The sequence below is a fragment of the Rhinatrema bivittatum genome, chromosome 6 (assembly GCF_901001135.1).
Source record: "Rhinatrema bivittatum chromosome 6, aRhiBiv1.1, whole genome shotgun sequence".
NCBI lineage: Eukaryota > Metazoa > Chordata > Amphibia > Gymnophiona > Rhinatrematidae > Rhinatrema > Rhinatrema bivittatum.
In genome coordinates this window covers 64,732,874-64,756,543 of record NC_042620.1, presented here as the reverse complement: position 1 = coordinate 64,756,543, position 23,670 = coordinate 64,732,874, and the positions used below count along the sequence as shown (strand labels likewise).

At 40.8% G+C, this 23,670-nt stretch overlaps 1 protein-coding gene across 4 annotated transcripts in view; it reads left to right on the top strand.

Moving 5' to 3' along the window:
* GTDC1 (glycosyltransferase like domain containing 1) overlaps nt 1–23,670 on the top strand; it is a 710,677-nt gene that overhangs the window by 347,719 nt on the left and 339,288 nt on the right. For all 4 annotated transcript variants that reach the window (XM_029605412.1, XM_029605413.1, XM_029605414.1 and 1 more), the window contains one exon: nt 20,209–20,376. In XM_029605412.1, coding sequence (XP_029461272.1) covers nt 20,209–20,376 — 168 coding nt within the window. The remainder of the gene's footprint in view (nt 1–20,208; nt 20,377–23,670) is intronic.

The following is a 23,670-nucleotide window of genomic DNA, read 5'->3' as shown; positions in this document are numbered from 1 at the left end:
CCTAAAAATTAGGCCCTTAATCACTAGTCTTTTAGTATATATATAACTTCAGAGAGTGTTTTGTCTGTTTCTAAAATAACCTTGATGTCCTTTTGCTGCAAGAAATGCCTCAACAGATCTATATCCTGCACTTGGTACATCTCCTGCAACAAGGTAAAACTTTGGAAGATACCCTGCTTCCACAGCTAGCCTATTGTGCTTAAACGTTTTTCTTTCCATTGTTTTAAAGTTCCTAGTAGAAATTCCTTGTATTGGATTGGAGGAAAACAGTTATATTTTCCTTTTGGAAATAACCTAAAGTGCAGGGTGTTTTTTAATAGCATTTATAAATCGCTTAAATATACATAAAATACATTCACATAAAATCCATACAGACTAAAATAACACTCACAACAATAGCATATGCTTACTTATATATATCAAATAATTTATAAATTGATTATTATTATTTGTGCTTTTCAAGGAAGCCATATATAGTGCCTATTCAGTACTCCTTCCAAAGATTCTTGCTCTATTTTTACCCATTCTTTCATTTTATGAACTGCTTGCTATGCACTGCTGCTCTTAGTTGAGATGCCTAGTAATATGATTTAAAGTCTGGTATTCCTAGTCCCCCTTTTCTCCGTGCTTGATGTAGTATAGTCTTCCTCTACATCCTGCCAGACCAGTCATCACAGTGTGATTTGGTCCTTCCTTCTAGTAGATGGAGGCAGAGTGCCAAATTCCTTTTCTGATGTCATAGCCTTATATAGGCTAGTGCAGCAGGACTATACTCAGTAGTCTCTGCTTCTGGCAGATGGAAGTGGCGGTGCAGCAGGAGAGTGGCTCAGGGGCATCAACCTCTGCGAAGATTGATTCCCCATGGGAGCCTGAGGTCAAGGAATATTAGGATGACAGTCCTCTAGGACTGATCTTCTCTCCCCCAAGGCCATCAGGAGGGACGATCTCCTGGATTCCTCGAGACAAGGAGTGTGAGTAAAAAAGAAAAATAAGAGAGAGAATGTTGTCATGGCAGTGAGACATCAATTGGTGAGAGGCCTTCACCAGGAAATCCAGCCTGAACGTGCAATCTCCAACACCCTAGAAGCAAGTATGGAGAGAGGCAGGAAGTGTGGTAAGTGTGGGTCATGCTTTGACCCAAGTGTGGCAGGCTCATTTTGTAAAAATCGTGATGGCACAGAGAAGAGTATAGGCAAGGAGGTAGGCAGGCCCAGATCTGCGGAGCAACACAATTTTCCCTCTGCTGCATTCCCAGCAGTGTCTGAGCAAAGAGTCACGCAGAGAGGCATTCGATAGCATCTGACAGCAGGCATACAGCCGGCTCAGGAGGTGATAGAAGGCGAGGAGGAATTCTCCTCAGAATTCATACTAGCAATGCATATGGTCTACTGCCAGATGAAGGACTGAGTAGTTCCCGAATAGAGCACCAGTAAGGAGGTCCTAGGATTGCCAATGGAAAAAAGACACAGAAGGCCTGGACCTGAACAGTTCCAAAGAAAAAAATGTCCTCAGAAGAGGAAAAGGGGTTGCTACAGGAGGACTTGTCAGAGGAGAACTGAGGGTGACCCCAAAGGGCCCGCAGGATGACGCAAGCCCTGAGGCTGTTCAGAGCTGAGGAACTCGGAGCCTTAGTAAAAGTCACTCAGGTACTAAAGCTGAATGAAGAGCAGCCTAGGGGAAACAAGCATAAAGAGAACTCTATTTTATCTGGCATCAGAAAGCCTGCCAGGGCTTTCCCAATACACTCTGGTGAAAGAGGAATGGGAGATTCCAGAGTTAAGATTGAGGAATAGGAGGATTATGCAGAGACTGTATGTAGTAGGTCAGCAAGATGAGCAAAGGATACTGTGTTACGGTTTTGGGCTGTAGCCTGGTGTGTTGAACACACCACCTGGAGGAGTGACACAGGACAGGAGGATGGGAGTAATAGCAGATGATCTGGTGAGGCTGGGTAGAGTGTCTGGAGCTGGGTGCAGGATGATAGAATTCCTGGAGCTGGGACTCGGCTGAGAAGGCCCTCTGGAACTGGGTGCCGGCAGAGAAGGGTCTCTGGAACTGGGTGCTGGCAGAGAAGGATTTCTGGTACTGGAGGCTGGCAGAGAAGGGTCTCTGGTACTGGGTGCTGGCAGAGAAGGGTCTCTGGTGCTGGGTGCTGGCTGAGATGAATCTCTGGAGCTGAGAGCGTGGGGGTAAGGGTGAACTTCAGGAAACACTGGAACAGCATGTGGGTACGTGTGGATGTGAATGCAGATAAGCGTGGTCTGTTATACCGGAACAGAGGGCAGGTAGGGGTGGAATCAGGATAGCGTGCAGGTAAGCGTGAGCTGGATGAGGGGAACCAGGGCAAGCGAGACAGACAAGACCAGGACAGGGACTACACTGAACATAAAACCACAAAATGCCCGAAGGCAGCGAGGCAGGGAAGCAGGAGAGGAATAGGGCAGCAACAGAAAGAGATTCAGGGACAGAGGGAACAAGAAGGCAGGCAAGGCTGAATGTCTACAGAGCAAAGCAGGGAAGCGGGAAGCCCGAAGGCGTACGGCTAAAGCAGGGAACCCAAAGGATCTCGATGCCGAAGCACAGAGGCATGGGCTAGGCGGGGTTAAATAGGGAGTTCTGGACATTAAGCAGATAGTCAGGGAAGACTGGGCCAGCCAGGGGAGTGTGCTCATGGGGGGCCTCTGGTGGTGAGGAGGCTGCACAGCAGCCATAGTCGTAACATACTGCAGTTGCCAAAAGTGGATGGCGCAATCTCAGTGGCCAAAAAGGCAGCAATATCTATGGAAGGGAGGCGACCTTAAAAGACCCCCAAGACAGGAAGGTAGAAACCTTCATAGTGGTCCTTTAAGTTGTCCTCACTAGGCTTGCAGGCAGCAGTTTGTGGGGTATACGTTGCCAGAGCTCTGTTGATATGGTTCAGCTAGGGACCTGAGCGAAGTTAACAGGGTCTCAGGGAAGTAACAGTGATCTGGCTCTTCTGGAATCAGCAGCAGCATTCCTTGCTGACACACTGTATAATCTGATTACAGTTACAGGAACGGGAGTAGTATCGGAAGTTATGGCAGGGCAGATGCTTTAGTTAAAGAACTGGACAACAGATTCAGCATGAAAGGCCAAGTTAAATAAGCTTCCATTTAAGGGAAGATTTTTATTTGGGGAAGAACTAGAGAAGCTGGTCAAGGACCTAGGTGGTGAGAAGCAAGAAGAAAGGCAGAGGAGATTTTCCCTCTGGGGACTGATGAAACAGTGGCCTAGGGATAGAAGGCAGTGTAGGCCAGGCAGGAACCAGTGTCAAAGATTGTCCAGAATACCTGTAAGAGGGCAGCCATTTCGTGGGAGTCAGCTTATCCTTAGAGAAGGGAATAGGCCCTCTATAGGGATTGTGGATCCTTGTTGCTGTGGGGAGGTTGATTCTACCTATAGGGAAGGCTCTGTAGGTTCTGCCTGACAGCTGGCAAGACTGGGCTGATATGAGATGAGTTTAAGGCTTCACCTTTACAGGTCCCTTTCACCTTAGGTTGAGCCCTCAGGTTCTGAGGGCCAGCAGAACTTAGGCGATAGTCTCATAGAGAATAGGACTGGGGGAAGTCCCAATTGTGGCAGGCGGCAGCAGGGTTGGTCGTGGTTCAAACTGAAGTCAGTGGTAAGTGGCAGATGAGAGTAGTCTAGGTTCAGGCTGTGGTCAGAGGCAGGTAACAGGCAAGAATGCTCCAGGTCTAGGCTGTGATCAGTTCGAGGAAGGGTGGGGCTAGGAGAGACGCGGAGGGCAGGCAAGGCTGGAGAGACAAAGCGAGAAGGCAAGACTAGAGAGATGAGGTGGGCAGGGAAGGCTGGATCAGGCAGGCTTGGAGAGACGAAGGCAGGAATGCAACTAACCTATTTATGGTAGTTGACCCGTTGCTGAGCCAGTGCTTTGTTACACTGCTGGGGTTTAAATACCCGGCCATGTGATGTTATCGGGGTGAGCCAGGAAGAGGATTCCCGCCGTGGGGGCCTACATAAGCCAGCATGCGCCTAGAGGGAAGACCCCTGACTGCAAGGCAGGTTGTGGTGTCAGCGAGGCTGGTGGCATCAGGTGAGTGTGCTTGCTCATGGGGGCAGCCCGTGAGCCAGCAAACATAACACCCCCCACTGGCTGGTAGAAGGGCACAGTGACTGTTTACAAGGCCATTCCTCAGTATCTCCAGTAGGAAGCAGATTACAGCATTATTACGAGGAGTGTACGAGCATTACAGGGACCAGTGGGTCCTTGATATCAGTCAGGGAAGCTATATCCTGCATTTGAAATTTCCCATAAAAGAATTCTTCTGGCCATCACACTACAAGGCAGGGAAGGAGAAGGTGGTACAGGACACCATAGTCTGATTAACACAGTTGCAAGTAATCATTCTGGTCCCCCAAGAGGAGAAAGGAAGAGGTGCCTAGTCAATCTATTTCATAGTCCCAAAGAAGAAGGGCACTTTCCCCCAGTCTTAGACCTGAAAGGGGTAAACGAGGTGCTAGTGGTGTCATGCTGTCATATGGAAATGTTAGCAACAGTGAAGGTGGCGGTAAGAAGAGGCAAATTTCTGTCTTCCTGGACCTCTCAGAGTCCTACCTACACATTCCCATCAGGGAGGATTTTCAGTGCTTCCTGAGTTTTGAGTTAGCAGGTCAACACTATCAGTTCAAGGCTCTGCCATTCGGGCTAGCAACAACTCCAAGGATATTTAAGAAGGTAATGGTGATAGTTGCAGCACATCTCTGCAAGGAGGGAATCAGGGTGCACCTATATCTGAACAATTGGCTGATAATGCTAGTTCACTACCAGAAAGTTTCCAGTTACACAGAGGGTAACCCAAACACTAGAAAGGCTAGGCTGTGTATAAACAGAATCAAAAGCCAGAAGCAGCCTTCGCAGACCTTAGTTTATCTTGGGGAAAGATCGATACCAAGGCAGATAGAGTGTATCTGACGGAAGGGAGAAGAGACAAGTTATAGCAGCAGATTAGGACAGAGGTGAGCATTCTATCTCTATGAGCATGGTCGTATCTTCAGGTACTGGGATCAATGGCAGCCGCCATAGAGATGGTAAAATGGGCAAAGGCCCACATGAGACTGCTACAGCAGGCCCTTCTATTCAAGTAGTCTCCACAGAGTATGGATTTTGACAGTAGAATAGCCATGACAGAGCAGACCAGGAGAAGCTTAGTCTTGTGGTTATCCACTTCCAACCTGTCAAAAGGGCCAGCATAGATCCCTCGCAATGGATAATGATAATGACCGATACAGGCCTGCTAGGTTGGGGTGCCCATTGCCTAGGTCAGGTAGCACAGGGGACCTGGTCAAAACAGGAAAGATCACATGCAATAAACCTTCTAAAAATCAGAGCAATCATAGAAGCACCAAACAAGTTCTTGCCGAGGCTGTTGAGGAGACTGGTAAGGATATTATCGGACAATTGTACAGCAGAGGCATATACAAACAGGCAAGATGGAATAAGGAGCCTACACCTAATACAGGAAACATCCAAGGTTATGAGGTTGGCAGAAAGACATTTGCAGGACATTTCAGCAGCCCACATAACAGACAGTCTCAATGCCCAGGCCAATTTTCTCAGTCATCAGACTCTAGATTCGGCAGAATGGGGGCTGGCGGAGGAGGTTTACGAGCAGGTAATATGACGCTGGGGGACCCCTCAGTGGGACCTGATGGCAATACGAAGGAATGCCAAGGCAGAACAATTCATTAGTCGAAGTAGAGAAAGAGAGTTGAGAGGTGTGGATGCCCTGTCTTGGAGGTGGCCCACAGAAACCCTATTATATGTCTTCCCGCCATGGTCAATGGTGGGAAGAGTGCAAAGCTGAAAAGCCCTACACCTAGGATTTGTGATACTAATCACTCCATATTGGCTGAGGTGACTGTGGTATGGGGTTCTGGGCAGGTTAGCAGTAGCAAACCCCATCGGTCTCAGGGAAATAGGGAGCCATCTAAAGCAGGGTCCAGTCATCACACAGAGAGGTTTTCTCTTATGGCCTGACTATTGAGAGGGATAGGTTAACAAGGTAAGGATATTCAGCCCAGGTGGTTGAGACATTCCTGAGGTTAAAGAACATGTCCACATGCAAATCATACAGTAGGATTTGGAGAAGTTTTGAGGGATAGTGTATACAGAGGAAGATACCACCCCAGAGGGCAGAAATAGCCACAGTCTTAGTTATTACAAGAAGGGCCTGGTCCTGAATTCTTTGAAAATCTAGGTACCAGCAATTGCCTGTTATAGGGACTGGCTGAGAGTTAGGTGGATAGTGGCTCACTTGGACATCACTTTTTGAGGGGAGTAAAGCAACTATGACCCCCATGCAGAGTGATGGCAGCACTGTGGGCCCTAAACCTGGGACTTAGAGTGTTAGCAGCAGCCCCATTTGAATCGCTCAAGAAGGTCTCAATAAATCATATTTCATATATATTTTCATATTTATTTATATACCGACATTCTGAATTAACAATCATGTCGGTTTACAATAAAACACTGTTTAAAACATAAAATCAGTTACATTCAAAGATAAAATTAAATCAATCACATTTCAGAGCAATATTAATACAGTAAGGTATATCATCAGTTATTTATATGAACCAGCATTTCATTTTTATCTTAATCAACATATGCTATTCTGAATAGCCATGTCTTTAGATCTTTTTTAAACTGCTTCTGTATTTCTGAGTGCGCAAGTCAGCTGGCATTGTATTCCATAGTTTTGGGCCAGTGATTGAGAATACTCTATCTCTCACTTTGCTTAAATGTGCGGAATGCAATGTTGGAACTTGAAGTAAGCCTTTATTGGCAGATCTCAGGTTTCTGGATGGGATGTACAGATGTAATGAGGCATTTAACCATTCAGTATTATTGTTAATCATATTGTGAAGAATCATAAGTACTTTGTATTGTGTTCTAGATTTAATTGGTAACCAGTATAGTGATTTCAATACTGGTGTTATATGGTCATATTTCCTATTACCTGATAATATTCTGGCTGTTGTGTTTTGTAGTAGTTGTAGTGGTAAAGCCAAGAATCATGCATTACAGCAATCAAATTAATTAAACATTAAGGTTTGTAATACCATTCTAAAATTCTCATATGAGAGGTGGGGTTTTAAACTTTTTAAAATATTCAATTTAAAATAACTGTTTATTTTTTGACTATATGTTTTTTCATTAACAAATTACTGTCAATTAAAACACCAACCAAGATCAGTTAATTCTATTTTTGTCTGATCCATTCATTGTAATTTTTGGGGATATGTTTGGAATTTTTCTATTTAATAATATAATTTCTGTCTTTTGTGAATTTATATCTAACCTCATATGTCATAATAGTTGTTTAATTGATGAGAAATATATATCAAACAAAATTAACGAATGATCAATTATAATGTCTATTGGAATGAAAAATTGTACATCGTCTGCATATACGTAATAATTGATACCCATCCCTGATAGTAATTGGCATAATGGCAGCATGTATATGTTAAAAGGAGTAGCAGACAATGCTGAGCCCTGTGGTAGTCCTGTCATCATATTGGTTGTCTCAGATAAGCATCCGCCTAATCTACTTGATATGATCGACCTGATAAGAAAGATTTAACCCATTTCAATACGTTTTCCCCAACGCCAATTTCAATCAATCTTTGGATTATGATGTTATGATCAATCATATCAAATGCCGCTGAAAGGTCTAGTCCAACTAACAGATATGAAAACCCAGCATCAAATCCTCAAAGCACTGTGACATTTAGTGCTAGCAATAGAGCTTCCATGCTATAATTCTTTCTGAAACCAAATTGTGTAGGTAATATGTTGTTTGTGTCAAGGTGATCTGACAATTGTAATAGAACCGTTTTATCTAGAATTTTAGCTATTACTGGTGAAGTTGATATTGATCTGTAGTTATTTAGGACTTCTCTATCTGCTTTATTACCTTTTAGTATTGGTCTGATCACTACACATTTCAATGAACATGGGATATGCCCTTTTTCTAGCGATAAATTGACAATTTTAGTAACATATGGGACTATTACATTTAGAATCAATTTTAATTACTTTATTGCTAGCAAATCCAATGGGTGAGTAGCAGGATTTAATTTAATTAATATTGAATTTATTTCTGATTCAGATGCATATTCAAAGACTATCCATTTCGGTGATTCAATTGTCTGTAATGAGATAGTCTGGGTTGATGAACAAGAAAAGTTTTCAACTAGGTTTTTGAATGTTTAAGACGAAGAACTTTGCAAAATCATTACATTTTTCAATTGAAGGTACAACATTCATATCAATACTGCATATTCTATCTTTAGTTAGATTTTGTACCATCATAAACAGTGCTTTTAGATTATATTTAATGTCATGAATTTTAGATGCGTAATACTTTTTTTTTTTATTATTGTTTGTAAGAGCTTTATATTTAGTTAGGCATGATCTGTAGCTCACTAAAGTGTTAGTGGATGGACTTTTCTGCCATAATCTTTCCTTTTTCCTAAGTTGTTTCTTTAATTATTTAATCTCGTTACTAAACCACGGTTTATTTTTTTTCTTTATAACAACTTTTTTCTCTATAACTGGACTTATATCATTAATTATCTTTTTGCCCATATCAATCCATGATTGGATCATTGTGTCCATATTATCCATTGATAACATATTAATTGAGTCATGCATTTTATTGACGGACTCTTCATGTGAAAATTTATTTCTGTATGTAATTGATGTAGTTCTTTTCTTGGGTGCCTCCATCATGTTCATTATTTGTATTGATATGTCTATCAATTGTGATCTGACCAAGGAATTGATTTGTTCTCTAAGGAATCAACTAATATATTTCTATTATTAATAAATATTAAGTCAATAGTGTGTCCTCCTCTGTGTGTTGGTTCATCTATAATTTGTTTCCATTCAATTGCTGACATTGTATTCAAGAAAATTTCACATGTGGTAGTTTTAATTTCTAGGTCTACATGAAGGGTAAAATTGCCAAGGATAATTGTTGGAGTTTCTATGGAAACATTTTTTGCTATAAGTTTTAACAATGGTGAACTATTATGTTCTAAAAGCCCAGGGGAGGCAGTATACTAAGCAATGCTTAAATAGTTTAAAATCGAGCAGACACACTTCAAAAGGTAGAGCAATGGAAACTTTGATGGTCAAAAACCTCAATTCTTTTTTAGTTATAGTCATTAAACTGATCTATCTGATTAATTAAAACCTTTTCTGATTCTTTAAGCCATGTTTCACTTATACAGCAAATTGATGGCCTATATTCATCAAGCATATCTTTAATAATATTGATCTTTTTTGTGATCGCTTGTGCGTGCACCAGTAGTACTGATATTATCGTATAAGGCATAAGGGAATGTGCCACAATTGGTATCTTGTTTAGATTTCTGTCTCTCTCTTTTTTTAGGAATTTAGTTTAAAGTCCATATCATCCTTTGTTTAACACTGTTGGGATTATTTGCATACTGTTAAAGGTAGCCATTATAATAGGATAACTTACAGAGTCGATGGATTGCTTGGCAACATCCCTTCCTACTCTGGATCGGTACAAAGGGGGCACTACAAAGTGGCAAGCCCTTTTTTCGAGCTCACACCTTTATTCAGCACCCCTTGATGACATCAGGGGAGGAGGTAGGAGCAGATTACCCAGTCCCAGCAGGCTGAAGAGACATGGCGGATCTTAAGGCATCGGAAACTTCAGGGATAGCCTCTGATGTCAAACTTGAGGCAAGTAGCCTGGTCAAAACAGATCTCATTCTGAGTTCACCGGCATCGCGCTCGCATCTTTATTGAGTACCCCTTGACGTCAGGGGAGGGGGGAGGGGTAGATTGCCCAGTACCCGGCAGGCTGATGAGGTACAGCAGATCTTAAGGCATCATAAACTTCAGGGATAGCCTCTGATGGCAAACTTGAGGCAAGCAGGCTGGTCAAAACAGATCTCACTCATTCAGAAGTCACTCTGATCCAAAGCAACTCCAGCAGCATGCTGTTCTAAGAATTTAACACTGTTGGTGTCCGTCTACTCAGCAAGAAAGATTTTAGAATTGCAAGCCCTCTCATGCAGGAATCCTTACATTCTATATTCTTCTCCAAAGAAAGGGTAATCATTAGGACAGTGCCTTCATTCCTACCCAAGGTCATCTCAGGATTTCTCTCAATCAATTAATTTCTCTACTGGGATTCAGGAAGAGAAGGGATCTAAGATTCTGGATGTCCATAGTGCCTGACATTTTTAAATGTAACAAATGCTTTCTGGAGATCAGACAAGCCATTTGTGCTGTTTGCAAGAAAAAGGAATGTGAAAGCAACATCTAAAGCATCACTTGTCAGATGGATCAGGGAGACCATACAGGCAGCATATATCATAAGGGGTAGATGATTTCCTGGGGGCCTAAAGGCTCACTTAATGATAGCACAGGTGACATTCTGGACAGAATGCAGGTCAATAGATCTGATAGTCATATGCAGAGGAGCCACATGGGCTTCAATGCATACCTTTTCAAAGCATTATAGACTAAAACCATATGAGAGTAAAGAAAGTGAGTTTGCAACAGGATCCTGGAAGCAGTTCTGGGTGTCTCCCACCCAGGTTAAGGACAGCTTAGATAGATCCCACTGGTGATGACTGGTCTGGCAGTATGTAGAGGAAGGTTCAATTAGAGCTTACCTGCTAATCTTCTTTCCTCAAGTCCTGACAGACCAGTCCAGTTCCCACCCCAGACACTAAGAAGAGGGAACTAGGGGACAGGGGATCCAGAAAGAGAGGAGGCGAAGGTCCACCACTATAGAGGAAACAGAGGGTCAGGCCTCCAGAGGAGGGTCAGGTGGGCACAGGCCAAGCAAATAGATTCACTTTCCTTCTCTTTCTTTTTTCTCTTTGAAAAAAAATGGGGTGAAATTCAAAAGGGAAGGTGCAGTCATACAAAAAAAGAATAAAGCAGGAAAAGAAAATGAGGAAAGTAGTAGGCCCTGGGAAGGGAAAAACAAGTTGTGTTTTGTTTTGCTAAAAAAAAAAAAAGGAAAAAAGGGGGGGGGGGAGCATTGTTTAAGTGTGGAGGGCAAGAGAGCATTGCCTACCCTTAATTAATTTAATTGAGATATGTGGAAAAAAACAGCTACTAGGAAGGGGAAGACTTTGACAGAAGTCTGCTGAGAATAGTCCTACTGCACTGGCCTGTATAGAGCTATGATGTCAGAAAAGGAATCTGGCACTCTGCCTCCATCTGCTGGAAAGAAGGACAAATCCCGCTTTGTCAGGACTTGTAGAAAGAAAATTAGCAGGTAAGCTCTAATTGAACCTTTGCTATCCTAGGAGGGCACCTTTTCCACATAAAGCTAAACAGCTTGCTTTGGATAGGTTGCAGTACTTTATCCAGTATCTGTGTGGATAGTGACTGGAAATAACAGCAAAACTTGGGTAACATCGTCATTGTAATCACTGTTATTCGCCCCATCTAAGAGAGATTGTATTTCAACTATGCTTGAGTATCTTTGGACAGGGAATGAAGGAGGCAAGTATAATTAAGATTGAATTATCTTTTATTATCTTTTTCTATTTTTATCCCCATATTCCATAGCCCATTTGAATGAAATACTTTCCTGTAACTTCTCCATTTCTTGCTGCCTAATGTTGACATGTAATACTGACTTGCACATATTAACCTTCAAGCCATCCTGTAATTCTGTTAATTCCTGTCTATAATAGGAAGAGAAAGCAGTGAGTTAGTATATAACTGTTGCTAAAACTATTGCAATTTATGTGTTATTTTTATTCTTTCAATGAGCATATTTTGATTTCTATCTTTAATTTGTAGTGTTTAGTTTTGTATAATTTTTTCTTCAGCTTTAATGCCATCATCTTATTGACCATGCTTCTGTGCTCATAGAACATAAGAATTCTCATTCTGGGTCAGATTGAGTGTCCATCAAGCCCCGTATCCTGTTTCCAACAGTGGCCAATCCAGGTCGCAAGTATCTGGCAAGATCCCGAACAGTAGATAGATCCCATGCTGCTGACACCCAGGGATAAGAAGTAGCTTTCCCCAAGTCTATCTATTTCATAAAAATTTATGGACTTCTCCTCCAGGAAGCTAACCAAAACTTTTTTAAACCAGTTACGCTAGCTTTACCACATCATCCAGCTAAGAAGTACAGAGCTTAATTTTGTGTAGAGTAAAAAATAATTTTCTTTGATTTGTTTTAAATGTGCTATTTAATAACTACATGGAATGTCCCCTAGTCTTTGCATTTTTTTAAAGAAATAACTAATTTACATTATTTTTACTCTTTTTATATTCCATTCATGATTTTATAGAATTCTATCATATCCTCCCTCAGCCATTTCCTCTCCAAGCTGAACAGTCCTCACTTCTTTAGCCTTTCTTCATAGGGGAGCCATTCCATCCCCTTTATCATTTTAGTTGCCCTTCTGTGTATCTTTTCCAGTTCAACTATATCTTTTTAGAGATGTGGCGATCAAAATTATACACTGTACTCTAAGGAGTAGATTTTAAAAAACAATGTGCACGCGTCCATGTGCGCGTACTACCCATTGCGCACCCATGGACACGTGATTTTTTAACATGCGCATGCTGAGAAGCGTGCGCACATGGACGCGTGTGTGCAGAGTAGAAATCTACCCCTAATTGTGTAACATTACATGCATTCTTTTTTATTATTATTTTTATTATTTTTCTTTTTCTTTTCTTTTCTTTATCAATTTTCAAAAATACATCAAGAAACATCTTGTGTAGATAGCAATTTTCAAATAAAACAATTATAACACAATAACACATAAACTACTCTTTCTTATTCAATCTGCTTTAAAGTCCACAATACTGGGGAGAGATCCTAACTCAACCTCAGGAATAATCTTTAGCATTTACGAAATTACCAGGTCCTATACAGGAGACCTTCATTACATCGGATCCAACTGCAGACTATTTGTACTAGCCTTCCAACACAGTAGAGGAAGTTATTTACTCTATTAAATGCTTTTTTAAGAATTTCTCCAACTGCTCAGGAAAATAAAAAATATATGAAGCATTTTTATATTTTATGAACATTTGCATTGATATTTTAGAATATACATTGCACCCAATTTTTGTACTTGAGGTCTCAAATTCAGGAATAATTTCTTCTGATCTGGGTACTTCTCGCTAAGTCTGGAAACATTCCTACTTTTAGTCCCAGAAATAACTCAATCCTGTTACGGAAATATGATCTTAGGACCAAGTCTCTATCGGATTCCAAAAGAAATGTTACAATGAGAGTGGCTGGCTTGACTTGCTCACTTTGAGTAGTTTCTAATAGCTTTGTTATATCCAAACCTGAGGGCTCCAATACTACTGGTATCACTGGAGTCACAGGAGTTAGGACTTGATATTCTTTTCCTTCTTCCTCAACTTTTTTAAAAGTTGTACTATATATCTGTGATAAATATTGCCTCCTCTTATCACGTGGGGTCACCATTGGGTCTCTGGGGAAGTTAATTAACCGCACGTTTTTTCCTTTATTTGATTCTCCATATTTTCTAGACATTTCACTAATAATTCTCTTTTATGATATTGCATTGCAGGTTTCTCATTTCCATCATTTCCAACTCAGCCTTTTCAGATTTGTCCATTTGAATCTTTAAATCCTCCTCTAATTTTCCCATTCTCTCCAAAGTTGTGTTTATCATAGAAGCCAAAGGATTTATCTGGTTGAAAAGATTATTATTTACAGATTGTGCAGCTTCCCAGATCTTCTCTAAAGAAAAAATATCCAGTTTTGTTAATTCCTTCTTTTTAGGAAAAATTAAAAGTACTTTCCTTTCAGTTGGAGGCTGTGTCATACAGCCTGCAGCGTCTCCCAGGCCAATCTCTTCCTCGGGGTGTGGCTTCCGTTGTTCCTCTCCACCAACTTCATCGTGCAGCCAAGATGCTCTGGCGATTTCACTCCCACTACCGAGGAAGAAATCACTCCCGCTTGCCTTTCGTAAGGCCACAGGATTTCCTGGGGGCATCCAATTTGCCGGGGATAAGGTTGTCTGGAGCTCATGTGAGGAGGCAGTTTCCTCTTCCACCCGCTCTCCTCGCTGCAAGCTGCCCTCTGGCTTCTGCTCCCGTATCACATGCGAATCCATAGGGTCCTGAGTTCGACCCACTGTAAGTTCTCCTGCACTTTCTTTTTCTTTTGCTCTCCTATTTCTAGCAGTATGAGGCATATTTTTCTTAAACACAATTCTTTCCCTCAGAGCCCTGGTTACACACGTCTGCACCCGTCAGCCATCTTGGATTCTCCCCCTTCAACATTACATGCATTCTGAGCAGCGAGGTTGGAGAGGAGTTAGCATTTATGCACGTGCTTTTGAAGATTGAACTGTATGCATGTTTTTTTTCCAATATAATTTGCTCACACAAATTGCAGATGCAAGTCCGTACCCACATTTTTTCCAACTCAATTTTCAAAGGGCTTTTTTCCTTTTGAAAATTGGCATAAAGTCTTTGGGTAAAAAATACCCACAGACTTTAGCTTCTGCAGACAATATTGTCCCCTGATTCTAGTCTGTGAAAGATTGTTTAGCTTTGTCTTCTTTGAGTTTTATGGTTCATTTTTATTTTAAATGTAGAACCTTGTAGCATCTTTCTTTTAATATAAATTATTCAGAGCTGCTGTGCCAATTACAAAGGAGCTTATGAGGTCTACTGGCATCATTTTCAAACCTGGAAGGAGTGAGTGGGCATCCCCCCTGCCCCAGGATTTTTTTGAAAAGAGGCTTTATTATGCAAAACACCTGAATTTTAGCATTTTTGTGTTTTTCTGAGTGTTTTGTACAATTTTTTCCAAAAAAGTAATATAACAACTTCTTAAATAGTAGTTTATTTGAAACTTTATATACCGACATTAGTATACAACATCATACCGGTTTACATTATCAACTAAAAGATGGAAAATACAATGAACCGGGGGGGGGGGGGGTTTAACAAGGGTGGATACAATGCAGAACGACAGAGAAACTAGGCAGAGGAGAAGATAGGTCAACTTTTACAAAAAATCTCAACCAGGCATTGGATGATTACATAGGTAACAAGTATAGTAGTTAACATAAGCACTGGGGGACAGAAATTTTAAAGGTGAGGGGAGGATGAGGTAAGGGTCTTAATGGAAGGAGTGGTGGGGGGATTAAGGTTGCAAGATGGACAGGGACAAGGGGATTAGTCTGGGAAGGCTTGTCTAAAAAGCCAAGTTTTTAGCTTCTTTCTAAATTTCAAGGAGCAAGGTTCCATTCGGAACACTGTGGGAAGGACGTTCCAGTGCTTAGGACCAGCAATGGAGAAAGCGCGTTCTCTTGTAATTGTAAGGTGGGCCTTTTTGAAGGAGGGTATTTGGAGGGTGCCTTTATTGATGTCCCTGGTTGGTCGGTCAGAGTGTGTAAGGAGGAGAGTTTCGTCAAGCCAGTTGGAGTTATGGCAATATATGGATTTGTGAATTATGGACAGAGTTTTAAAAATTATGCATGCTGGGATGGGGAGCCAATGAAGGTCTTTGAGTATGGGGGTGATGTGATCCGATTTTTGGGTGTTTGTGATGATCCTAGCTACTGAGTTCTGGAGCATTTATAGGGGTTTTATGGTGGTGTAAGGAAGGCCAAGTAGAAGTGCATTGCAGTAGTCAAATTTGGAGGAGAGTGTGGTCTGGATGACGGTCCAGAAGTCATGATAATGGAGGAGAGGTCTAAGTTTTTTTAGAACATTAAGCTTGTAGAAACCCTCTTTGAGAAGGGAGTTTATATATTTGTTTAGGTTAAGCTGCTGGTCAAGGAGAACACCAAGATCTCTGACGTATGGCTGGGAGGATAAGGCATTGAAAGCAGGGTCATTGGCTATCGAAAACTTTGATGTTTGGTTTTGGGTTATGAGGAGGAGTTCGGTTTTAGATGTGTTTAGGGCTAGGTGAAGGTTTGAGAGGAAGTTGTTTATGGAGGGTGAAGAACTTTTCCCAATGTATCAGGGCGTTGGATAACGAGTCGTGAATGGGGATAATAATTTGAACATCATCTGCATAGAGGTAGAATTTCAGTCCAAGGCTAGTAAGAAGTTGGCAGAGGGGAGTGAGGTATATATTAAATAAAGTGGAAGATAGAGAGGAGCCTTGTGGTACACCTTGGGAAAGAGGGTAGAGTGCGGACTCGGAGTTGCCTATTTTGACAGCAAATTTTCTGTTGGATAAGTATGATTGAAACCATATGAGAGTTAGACCGGAAATGCCTATTTGGGATAGGCGGTTTAGTAGGAGGGTGTGGTTTATGGTGTCAAAGGCAGCAGAAATGTCCAGAAGCGCCAGTAGGTAGCAATTACCATAATCCATGCTTCTGATGATGTGGTTAGAGAGGGTGAGTAAGAGGGTTTCAGTATTGAGGTGCTTTCAAAAGCCAAACTGGGCAGGATGTAGGATCTTATTGTTTTCAAGGTAGTCAGAGAGTTGGGAGTTAACTAATCTTTCCATTATCTTTGAGATAAGAGGAAGATTTGAAATGGGCCGGAAATGTAAGTTTAAGGAAAGTTTAAGGGAAACTGAACATTGATGTGAAATGGAATAAAAACCAACATGCCTCAATATGTGCAGATTCAAGCCTCCTTTTTACCCCCTCCCCCCCTCCTCCCCGTGCCCTCTTCCTTGTGCTTCCTTACGCATCTATATAATGAAAGATGTTAGGCTTATTTGTGATATAACAGCCTTTATGTGGGTATATTGAGGCCGCAGCACAAGCTTAACATGGCAGTAAGTTATGCAACCAAATATCGAACTTACATAATTGTTATCAAAACCTAGTGAACTCGCAAGTAGTCTATCTCTCATGCAAAGAGGGGTTGGGGTGATCATGCTGTTGAATCCGGCGCCTATTTCTTTTGCTCCACATCTTTGCAATCCTGGCTGTTGAAGCAATAGTCCGTTGGCGCCGTTGGCAAGTGTTTTGGCCGGGGCCCCCATTCCATGGAAGTCGGGAACACCGACCATCTGTTTGCTGTTATATTGCTGCCCCCGGCAGTTGAAGCGAGGGGTGGAAATTCTGCTGACCCCACTTGCCGGGGGTACATCACTGCTCAAGGCTAATTTGCATTGTGGACTCTCTTTGTTTTGTCCTCCTTATTCTTTGGTCACCCTGCCCCCGACCCTGCTTGCGCTGCGACTACCTAACTGTACCTACCATATGTTGGGGCAAGGGTGGATGGGAAAGCTGCCAGTGCGTTCGCTGATAAGGGGGTTTTCCCTGTAGTGGGTGCCTTATAAGCTGCCCGAGGCATCCAATGGTAAGATGCTTCCCTCCCCCCCCCCCCCTTCTCCTGGCCTTCCCTTCAGCCTTTGCTTTATGCCACCTTTGTATCCCTCCCTCCCTCCCCTTTCCTTTCTTTCCTTTTCGACTAGCCTGAGTTGGCTGCCCTGCATATATTGTGCCCTGCCCCGGAGAACAGTCCGTTCGGCAGAGAACTTTGTGTCCTATTTTATATTGGGCTGAGCTTTTTGTTTCTTTCTGAGGACTAGACGTTGCATAAAAATGTTGTGTTCTCTGTGGTCCTGAATGTGCCTAATATTCACATAGACGGGACATTTCAAACAAATGCACACAGTGACATATATGTACATATATGGCATCAAGCAGATATATGCAAGTATTTTATAACCCACAAATATGAAAAATGCATGCTTTATAAAATACACATCTCTACCCCATAATATACTCACATATGTAAGCTTAGGCACCATTATATACAAAGCAATTAAATAAGTTATATCAATGCATTGAATGTGCTTACATTTTCTACCTATTTTTAAAATGTTGTCTTCTATATTTTACACGCAAAAGTAAAGTAGGACTCACGTAACTTGGCCGATTTTAAAACATGTGCATGTAATGAAATTTACTAGTTTATCAATTAGTCCATCAGTTCACCCAGTACTTCTACAAGTCAAGACCTTCTTGGTTATTTTGCCTCAGCTCCTCTCAGTTCACCCAGACCTCCCACCCAGTCAGTACTACACAATAAACACATTTAATATCACTTATGCCAGATAATTAGCAGGTGTAAAAATATATAAGTTGGTAAATGTATGCGCATGTCTTTAAAATAGCAACTTAAGTGCATGTTGGCCCACCCCAGAATGCCCCTAGACTGAACCTTTTTTATGCACATAGTTGTGCACATGAAAGTGAAAATGCACATGAATTAAATATGGGATACGTGAATAGAAGCTACATATGCGCATATATGTTTATTTTTATGTATAGATTTTGTGGTGAATTTACAGTCCTAAAGAAAATGTGATCATTTCCAGAAGTTTTCAATTAAGTACAAATAAGGAAACAAACATGAGATTACATATTAGCAGTGGCCTTAACATGTATAAAGACACTGAGAAAGCAAAACACAACTTTTGATAGGTATACTGAGTAGTATTTGTGAAAAGTGAGTTTCAAATGCTATTGTTTTGCACTTGCTAAAAAAAAAATATGCTAACGAATATTAAACTGTTATAAAACTCTTACAGGATAATTTTCAATGGAAAATATAACATACTATCATAGCACTTTTCTAAAGCCCATTTACCCAAGTTAAGTGCACTTAATGTAGGTAAAACCTATTAATAAATTCAATAGCATATATTGTTGCAATTTTCAAAAGCCTTGTCTATACATGTTTATAGATTGTAGGTATTATTATTATAGATATTATTTTATCATTTCAAAGAATATATACAAGAAAACCTAAAGGTGAATTTTAGAAGACCGGCACACACTGAAATTAGGAGATGCATGAAAAAGTCAGGCTCCTGCACACCAATCATATTTTAAAAAGAACCCATATATATGAGTAAATGCTGCAGTGTGCACAACTCAAAAGTTTCAAAAAAGGGGTGGGGCATGGGCTTTTCAGGGCCTGGCCAAGAAATGTGCACGCCGAGGTCCCCTGCTGCATAACCTTACTTCTGCTATGGATGACGTATAAAATAAAAGGATCAAGCCATTTCTGGGGTAACTAGGGGGGCGTATAGGCTATCAAACCAGGGGGGGAGTTGGAAGACCTAGCTGTTAACTGGATGAACTGGTGGATGAAGTGATAAATTGGGAATGTTGAAGGTATGCGCCCCTGTTAAAATCCCCCCTGACTTACGCCATATAAGTGGGAATTACACGCCCACGTAACATTAGTTGCACATGTGTGTGCAGGCAGGCTATTTCATAACATGCGTGCATATGTGCTTGCAAATTATATGGGCGCGGGCCGATGCATACGCAGAAATGTGTGCCCGTGCACCAGTTTGAAAGCTACCATCTAAATTCATTTATCTGATTCATTTAGTTTTAGCTGTAGGAATGGAAGTAAATCAATCTAGTAGTAAATTTTAAATGTGTTTTTTTCCATAAATGTTGGGTGAGGAAATATTAATGAACATGAATGCATACAGAAAAAGTTGATAAGAGTCATAATAAGAAGATCCCAGACATAAATAAAAGCAATACTGAGCAAAAGAAATCCCAAAACAATCTAGAATGTCAAGCATACTAAAAGGACTACCAAGGATAAGTCCAGTGCCTAACACAAAAGGTGTTAGTTATGTCTTTTAGTAGTGATGGGGTGTTCAATGCATGCTGTCACAGGGTAGTTGTCTGCACATTGATAAATTATATGTATTTTTACATGGCCCTATGGGAATATTATTATTGCAAGTTATCCAATTTTTGCACTTTTTTAAAATGATAATATAAGCATGTTTCATTCCTGTTCATTTACTGAACTTCAGTAATTTGGTGCGTAAGGAAGAAACATGTATGAAAACTGGAAAGGAAAGCATTCTACGGTCAACTTTATCTTGGTTTTCACTTGTCCTTCAAATTCAACTTTTCTTTCCCTCTTTTTATAAGAATAATCCAGTTTTTTTTTTTTGCTTATTTTTTCATTTTCATTTTGCATATCTAACTGTGCGAAAGAGATTCACTGCTTTTCTAGCTGAGCTCTTAGCAGCTGCTTTTTAAGAGATCAAAACTAAGGATGCTTCTATGTGGCATGAAGGCTTAGCTATTGATGTGTATCTGCAGGGGTTATGTTTTTCTTGTGGGGGAAGGGAGGCAAAAGGCTGACCCCTTTAAGAATGCTCCTACACAATAAACACTGCTTTCCTTGTTTCTTAGGATCCTCTTTGCCAGCTCAGTGCTTAACCTGGCTGAACTGATTGCCCTTCGACCTGACCTTGGCAAATTGAAGAAGGTCCTTTATTTCCATGAGAATCAATTGGTATATCCTGTTCAGAAATGCCAGGAGAGAGATTTCCAATATGGATATAACCAGATACTTTCATGGTAAGTTTGCTCTCCACCACTGGATTTTATTGGATATTTTTCCCCACATATAGCTATTTAAATCATTGTGTACCACTGTTAATTAAATTATTTCAAACTGTAATAAATCTCATGATATTCTGAAAATGAAGTCAAGTGGAATGGTTTGCAGAGTGTGATTTATATAAAGTTTATGTCTGGTCTATAACAGATCCATAGCATTCTCAAATAAGCTCATGAATTCTTTTCATATTTATTTTTCTAATTATATTTGTCACTCAGAACTTTAGTATTAGAAGTAAATTTTGTACTGAAGTTAACACGTTCAACTTTTCCAATTAATGTCACTCTGGCAAATCTGATAATGATTACGTCCGTGGTTTTGAGATACACTAGTATAAAATGTAACATTTAGAGATGAAAGATTAGTCCATTTTAAAAAAGTGTGGGGTAAGATAGCTGGATACACTTATCTGGATAAACGGGGCCCCCTTCCCCACATAAAGATCCCACAAACAATTAAATTCCAATAATGGCTCTGGGACCCCTTTCCCCTCACTCTTCTGCCACACTACTACTCCTACTGCTACCCTCTCACTCCACCCAGAACACCTTCAGACCCATGAGCCACGTTAGTAGCTGGTAGTGTCTGTATTGCACTCCTGTTGGCATCGTTCGTTGTTCTTGCAGCGACCCTTGTAGAGTACACTACTAATGTTGCTGTTAGAGACTTACTGACAGAAACATTAGCATGTACTACCACTGTCATTGTTATAACAATGGGGGATGCTGTTGGGGGTACAGTACTGGCACTACTGGCTGCGACCTCAAGGTTTGATGGGGTTCTAGATGGGGTGGGAGGGTGGCAGTAAGGGTGACAATATCGTGGGAGGGTAGGATTGGGGATAAAGGGGACCCAAAGCCATTCTTTCAATGTTTATTGCTTGTGGGAGGAGGGGGGCATCTGGCTACTGTGGCCTGCAATGTTAAAATCTTTTGGGCTGGGGGAGGGAGCTAGGATCAGGTGCTTTTCCCCCACAGGTATTTCATTCTTTTGTGGGTTGGAGGGGTGGTAAGGGAAGAGCCTGCTGGCTCAGGGAGCTTTTTTGTTTGTGTGTCTTCATCTGCTATTTACTTAATATAGCCAGTTAAGTTGTCAGTTATCCAGGTAAACCTACTTGGATAAATTTAGCTGGGCATATTCTGTGCCACAGTTAATTATTTGGCTGAAGTTATCAGGAGATTTATCCTACTAAATATCTGTGCCATGTTAACCATCTTCCTTCTTCTCTCTTTTTCTGTCTCTGTGGATGGCACTATCATTGTCCCTGTTCTCTCAGCCTGGTAATTTTGGGGTCATCTTTGATGCCTCTCTATCTCTCTCTCCTTCTTTATGCACATTCAAAATGCTCATCCACTGTCTTATCACCTCCTGCTTGCAAATTGTTCCTGGTGGAACTCCTGCTGAATTGTGTTTCTTCACTGCAATCTATTCAAAATTCAGATACACAACTTATCTACCTTTAGTGTTGGTATGCCTATATAACTGCTCTTCCCAAATTGCTACTCTGGCTTCCCTATTCAATTCTGCATATAGATTGTTTTTTAATGTATAAATGCATTCATTATGCAGCTCCTCAATATCTATCATCTCTTCACTCTTTCTAACCCTTACTTGTGAACTCCATTCATCTGGCAAATTGCTCTTATCTATGCCCTTCTCGACTACTAACCCTCAACACAATGGTTTCCACCTTGGTGTGCTCAATGTTTGGAATAGGCTTCCTGAGTCTATGTATCATGCTTTCTTGTTGGCCGTATTCAAATCACTTGATATTTTAGCTTTTTGAAACTGCTTTTAAATCCTAAGTATTTCTCTACAATTAATACACTTCACATAGATTCATGTTTGTCTTTATTAGATTGTAAAGTCCATGGAGCTAAGACCGTCTCTTATGTGTATCTGTACAGTGCTCCGTATGACTATTAGCACTTTGAAAATGATAAACAGTAGTAGTAAGTTATCTGGATAACTTGTCTGCTCCCAGACCTCTTTGTACATAATCATAAAATACAATACATCAAACATCATAATAAATTAAAATACATGTACACTTACCATATCCCCTACTCTTACTAGGAAAATAGAAAAGGCTTTACCATACTCCTTCCCAATCAATTCAATAAATTGCCTATAAGTTTAGAATAAAACAACCCTTTTCAAATCCTGTACCCCACAACAAACCCCCAACAAGTCCCACAGAAATCAGTAGCTCTTACTAACAAACTCCTCTATTCCCTCCTTCTACATAACAGGCATCATATTGCTGGCACTCCCAGTTGCTCCCAAAGGAGCTCCTGAAGGGGTGATCTGATCCCATCCTTCCCTGTGTCAGCCCTCTATTTCTGTTTGGGCTGCAATAATATCAGCAGAAGATTGGAAAGCAGAGTCATTAATAATTGCTTCATCATCCAACCTTGAAAAAACAACTGTACTTATATATAAATAGCAAACATAAGCCAGCCATAATCATCTGATGGTGCCAACACAGATCCAGCTGTTAGAACTCAGTAAAGGTTTTAATGAGCAGGTATAGGAGTTCCCATGTGTGCATTTCTAGAGCTTAAACGTTAGTGAGAAAGTTGACGTTCCAAGGAGGCAGGTTGGTATTAAGTATGGCTAATTCATCCTGCTATCTATGGAGAACTCTGTTTAAAGGCAGCAAACATGCTTTCTCCATCAACAAGCAGGCATGAATTAGCCATAATGGATGGGGAGTCACCAAGCTGAGAGTCACAAGCAGAGCAATTACTGAAGAGACAAACCCAGAAAGAAAGACATTTAAAGATGCCTATAAACATACCTTAAAACTTACCTGAAATCAGAGCAAACACCAATAAGGACAACCTAAAACTACCTGTGCCCAGAACAAGCACCAATAAGGTCAAAGACATTAATAAACCAATGACATCAAAATAAAAAAAATCAAAAATGTATCTTAAAAACTCACTAACTTCTTATCCCAGCACCTTTATTTAAAATGCTAGATCACCCCGTAAACCTATATCTCACTTGATTACATTGTCAATGCTCATGCCTATGTATGTTATGTGAATACATTTAGTCATTGTTTAAGTCATGCCATTATATGTATGTTATGTTGTAAACTGTTGTGATCTTTATTTGGAACGACAGTATATAAAATAACTAACTAAACAAATAAATAAAACCTAGTCCCCACCAGTGGAGAGCAGACTCCTGGGTGAACAGGCTGTGTAAAACTGTTTGTTCAAAGTTACTTTCTCTTCTGGACA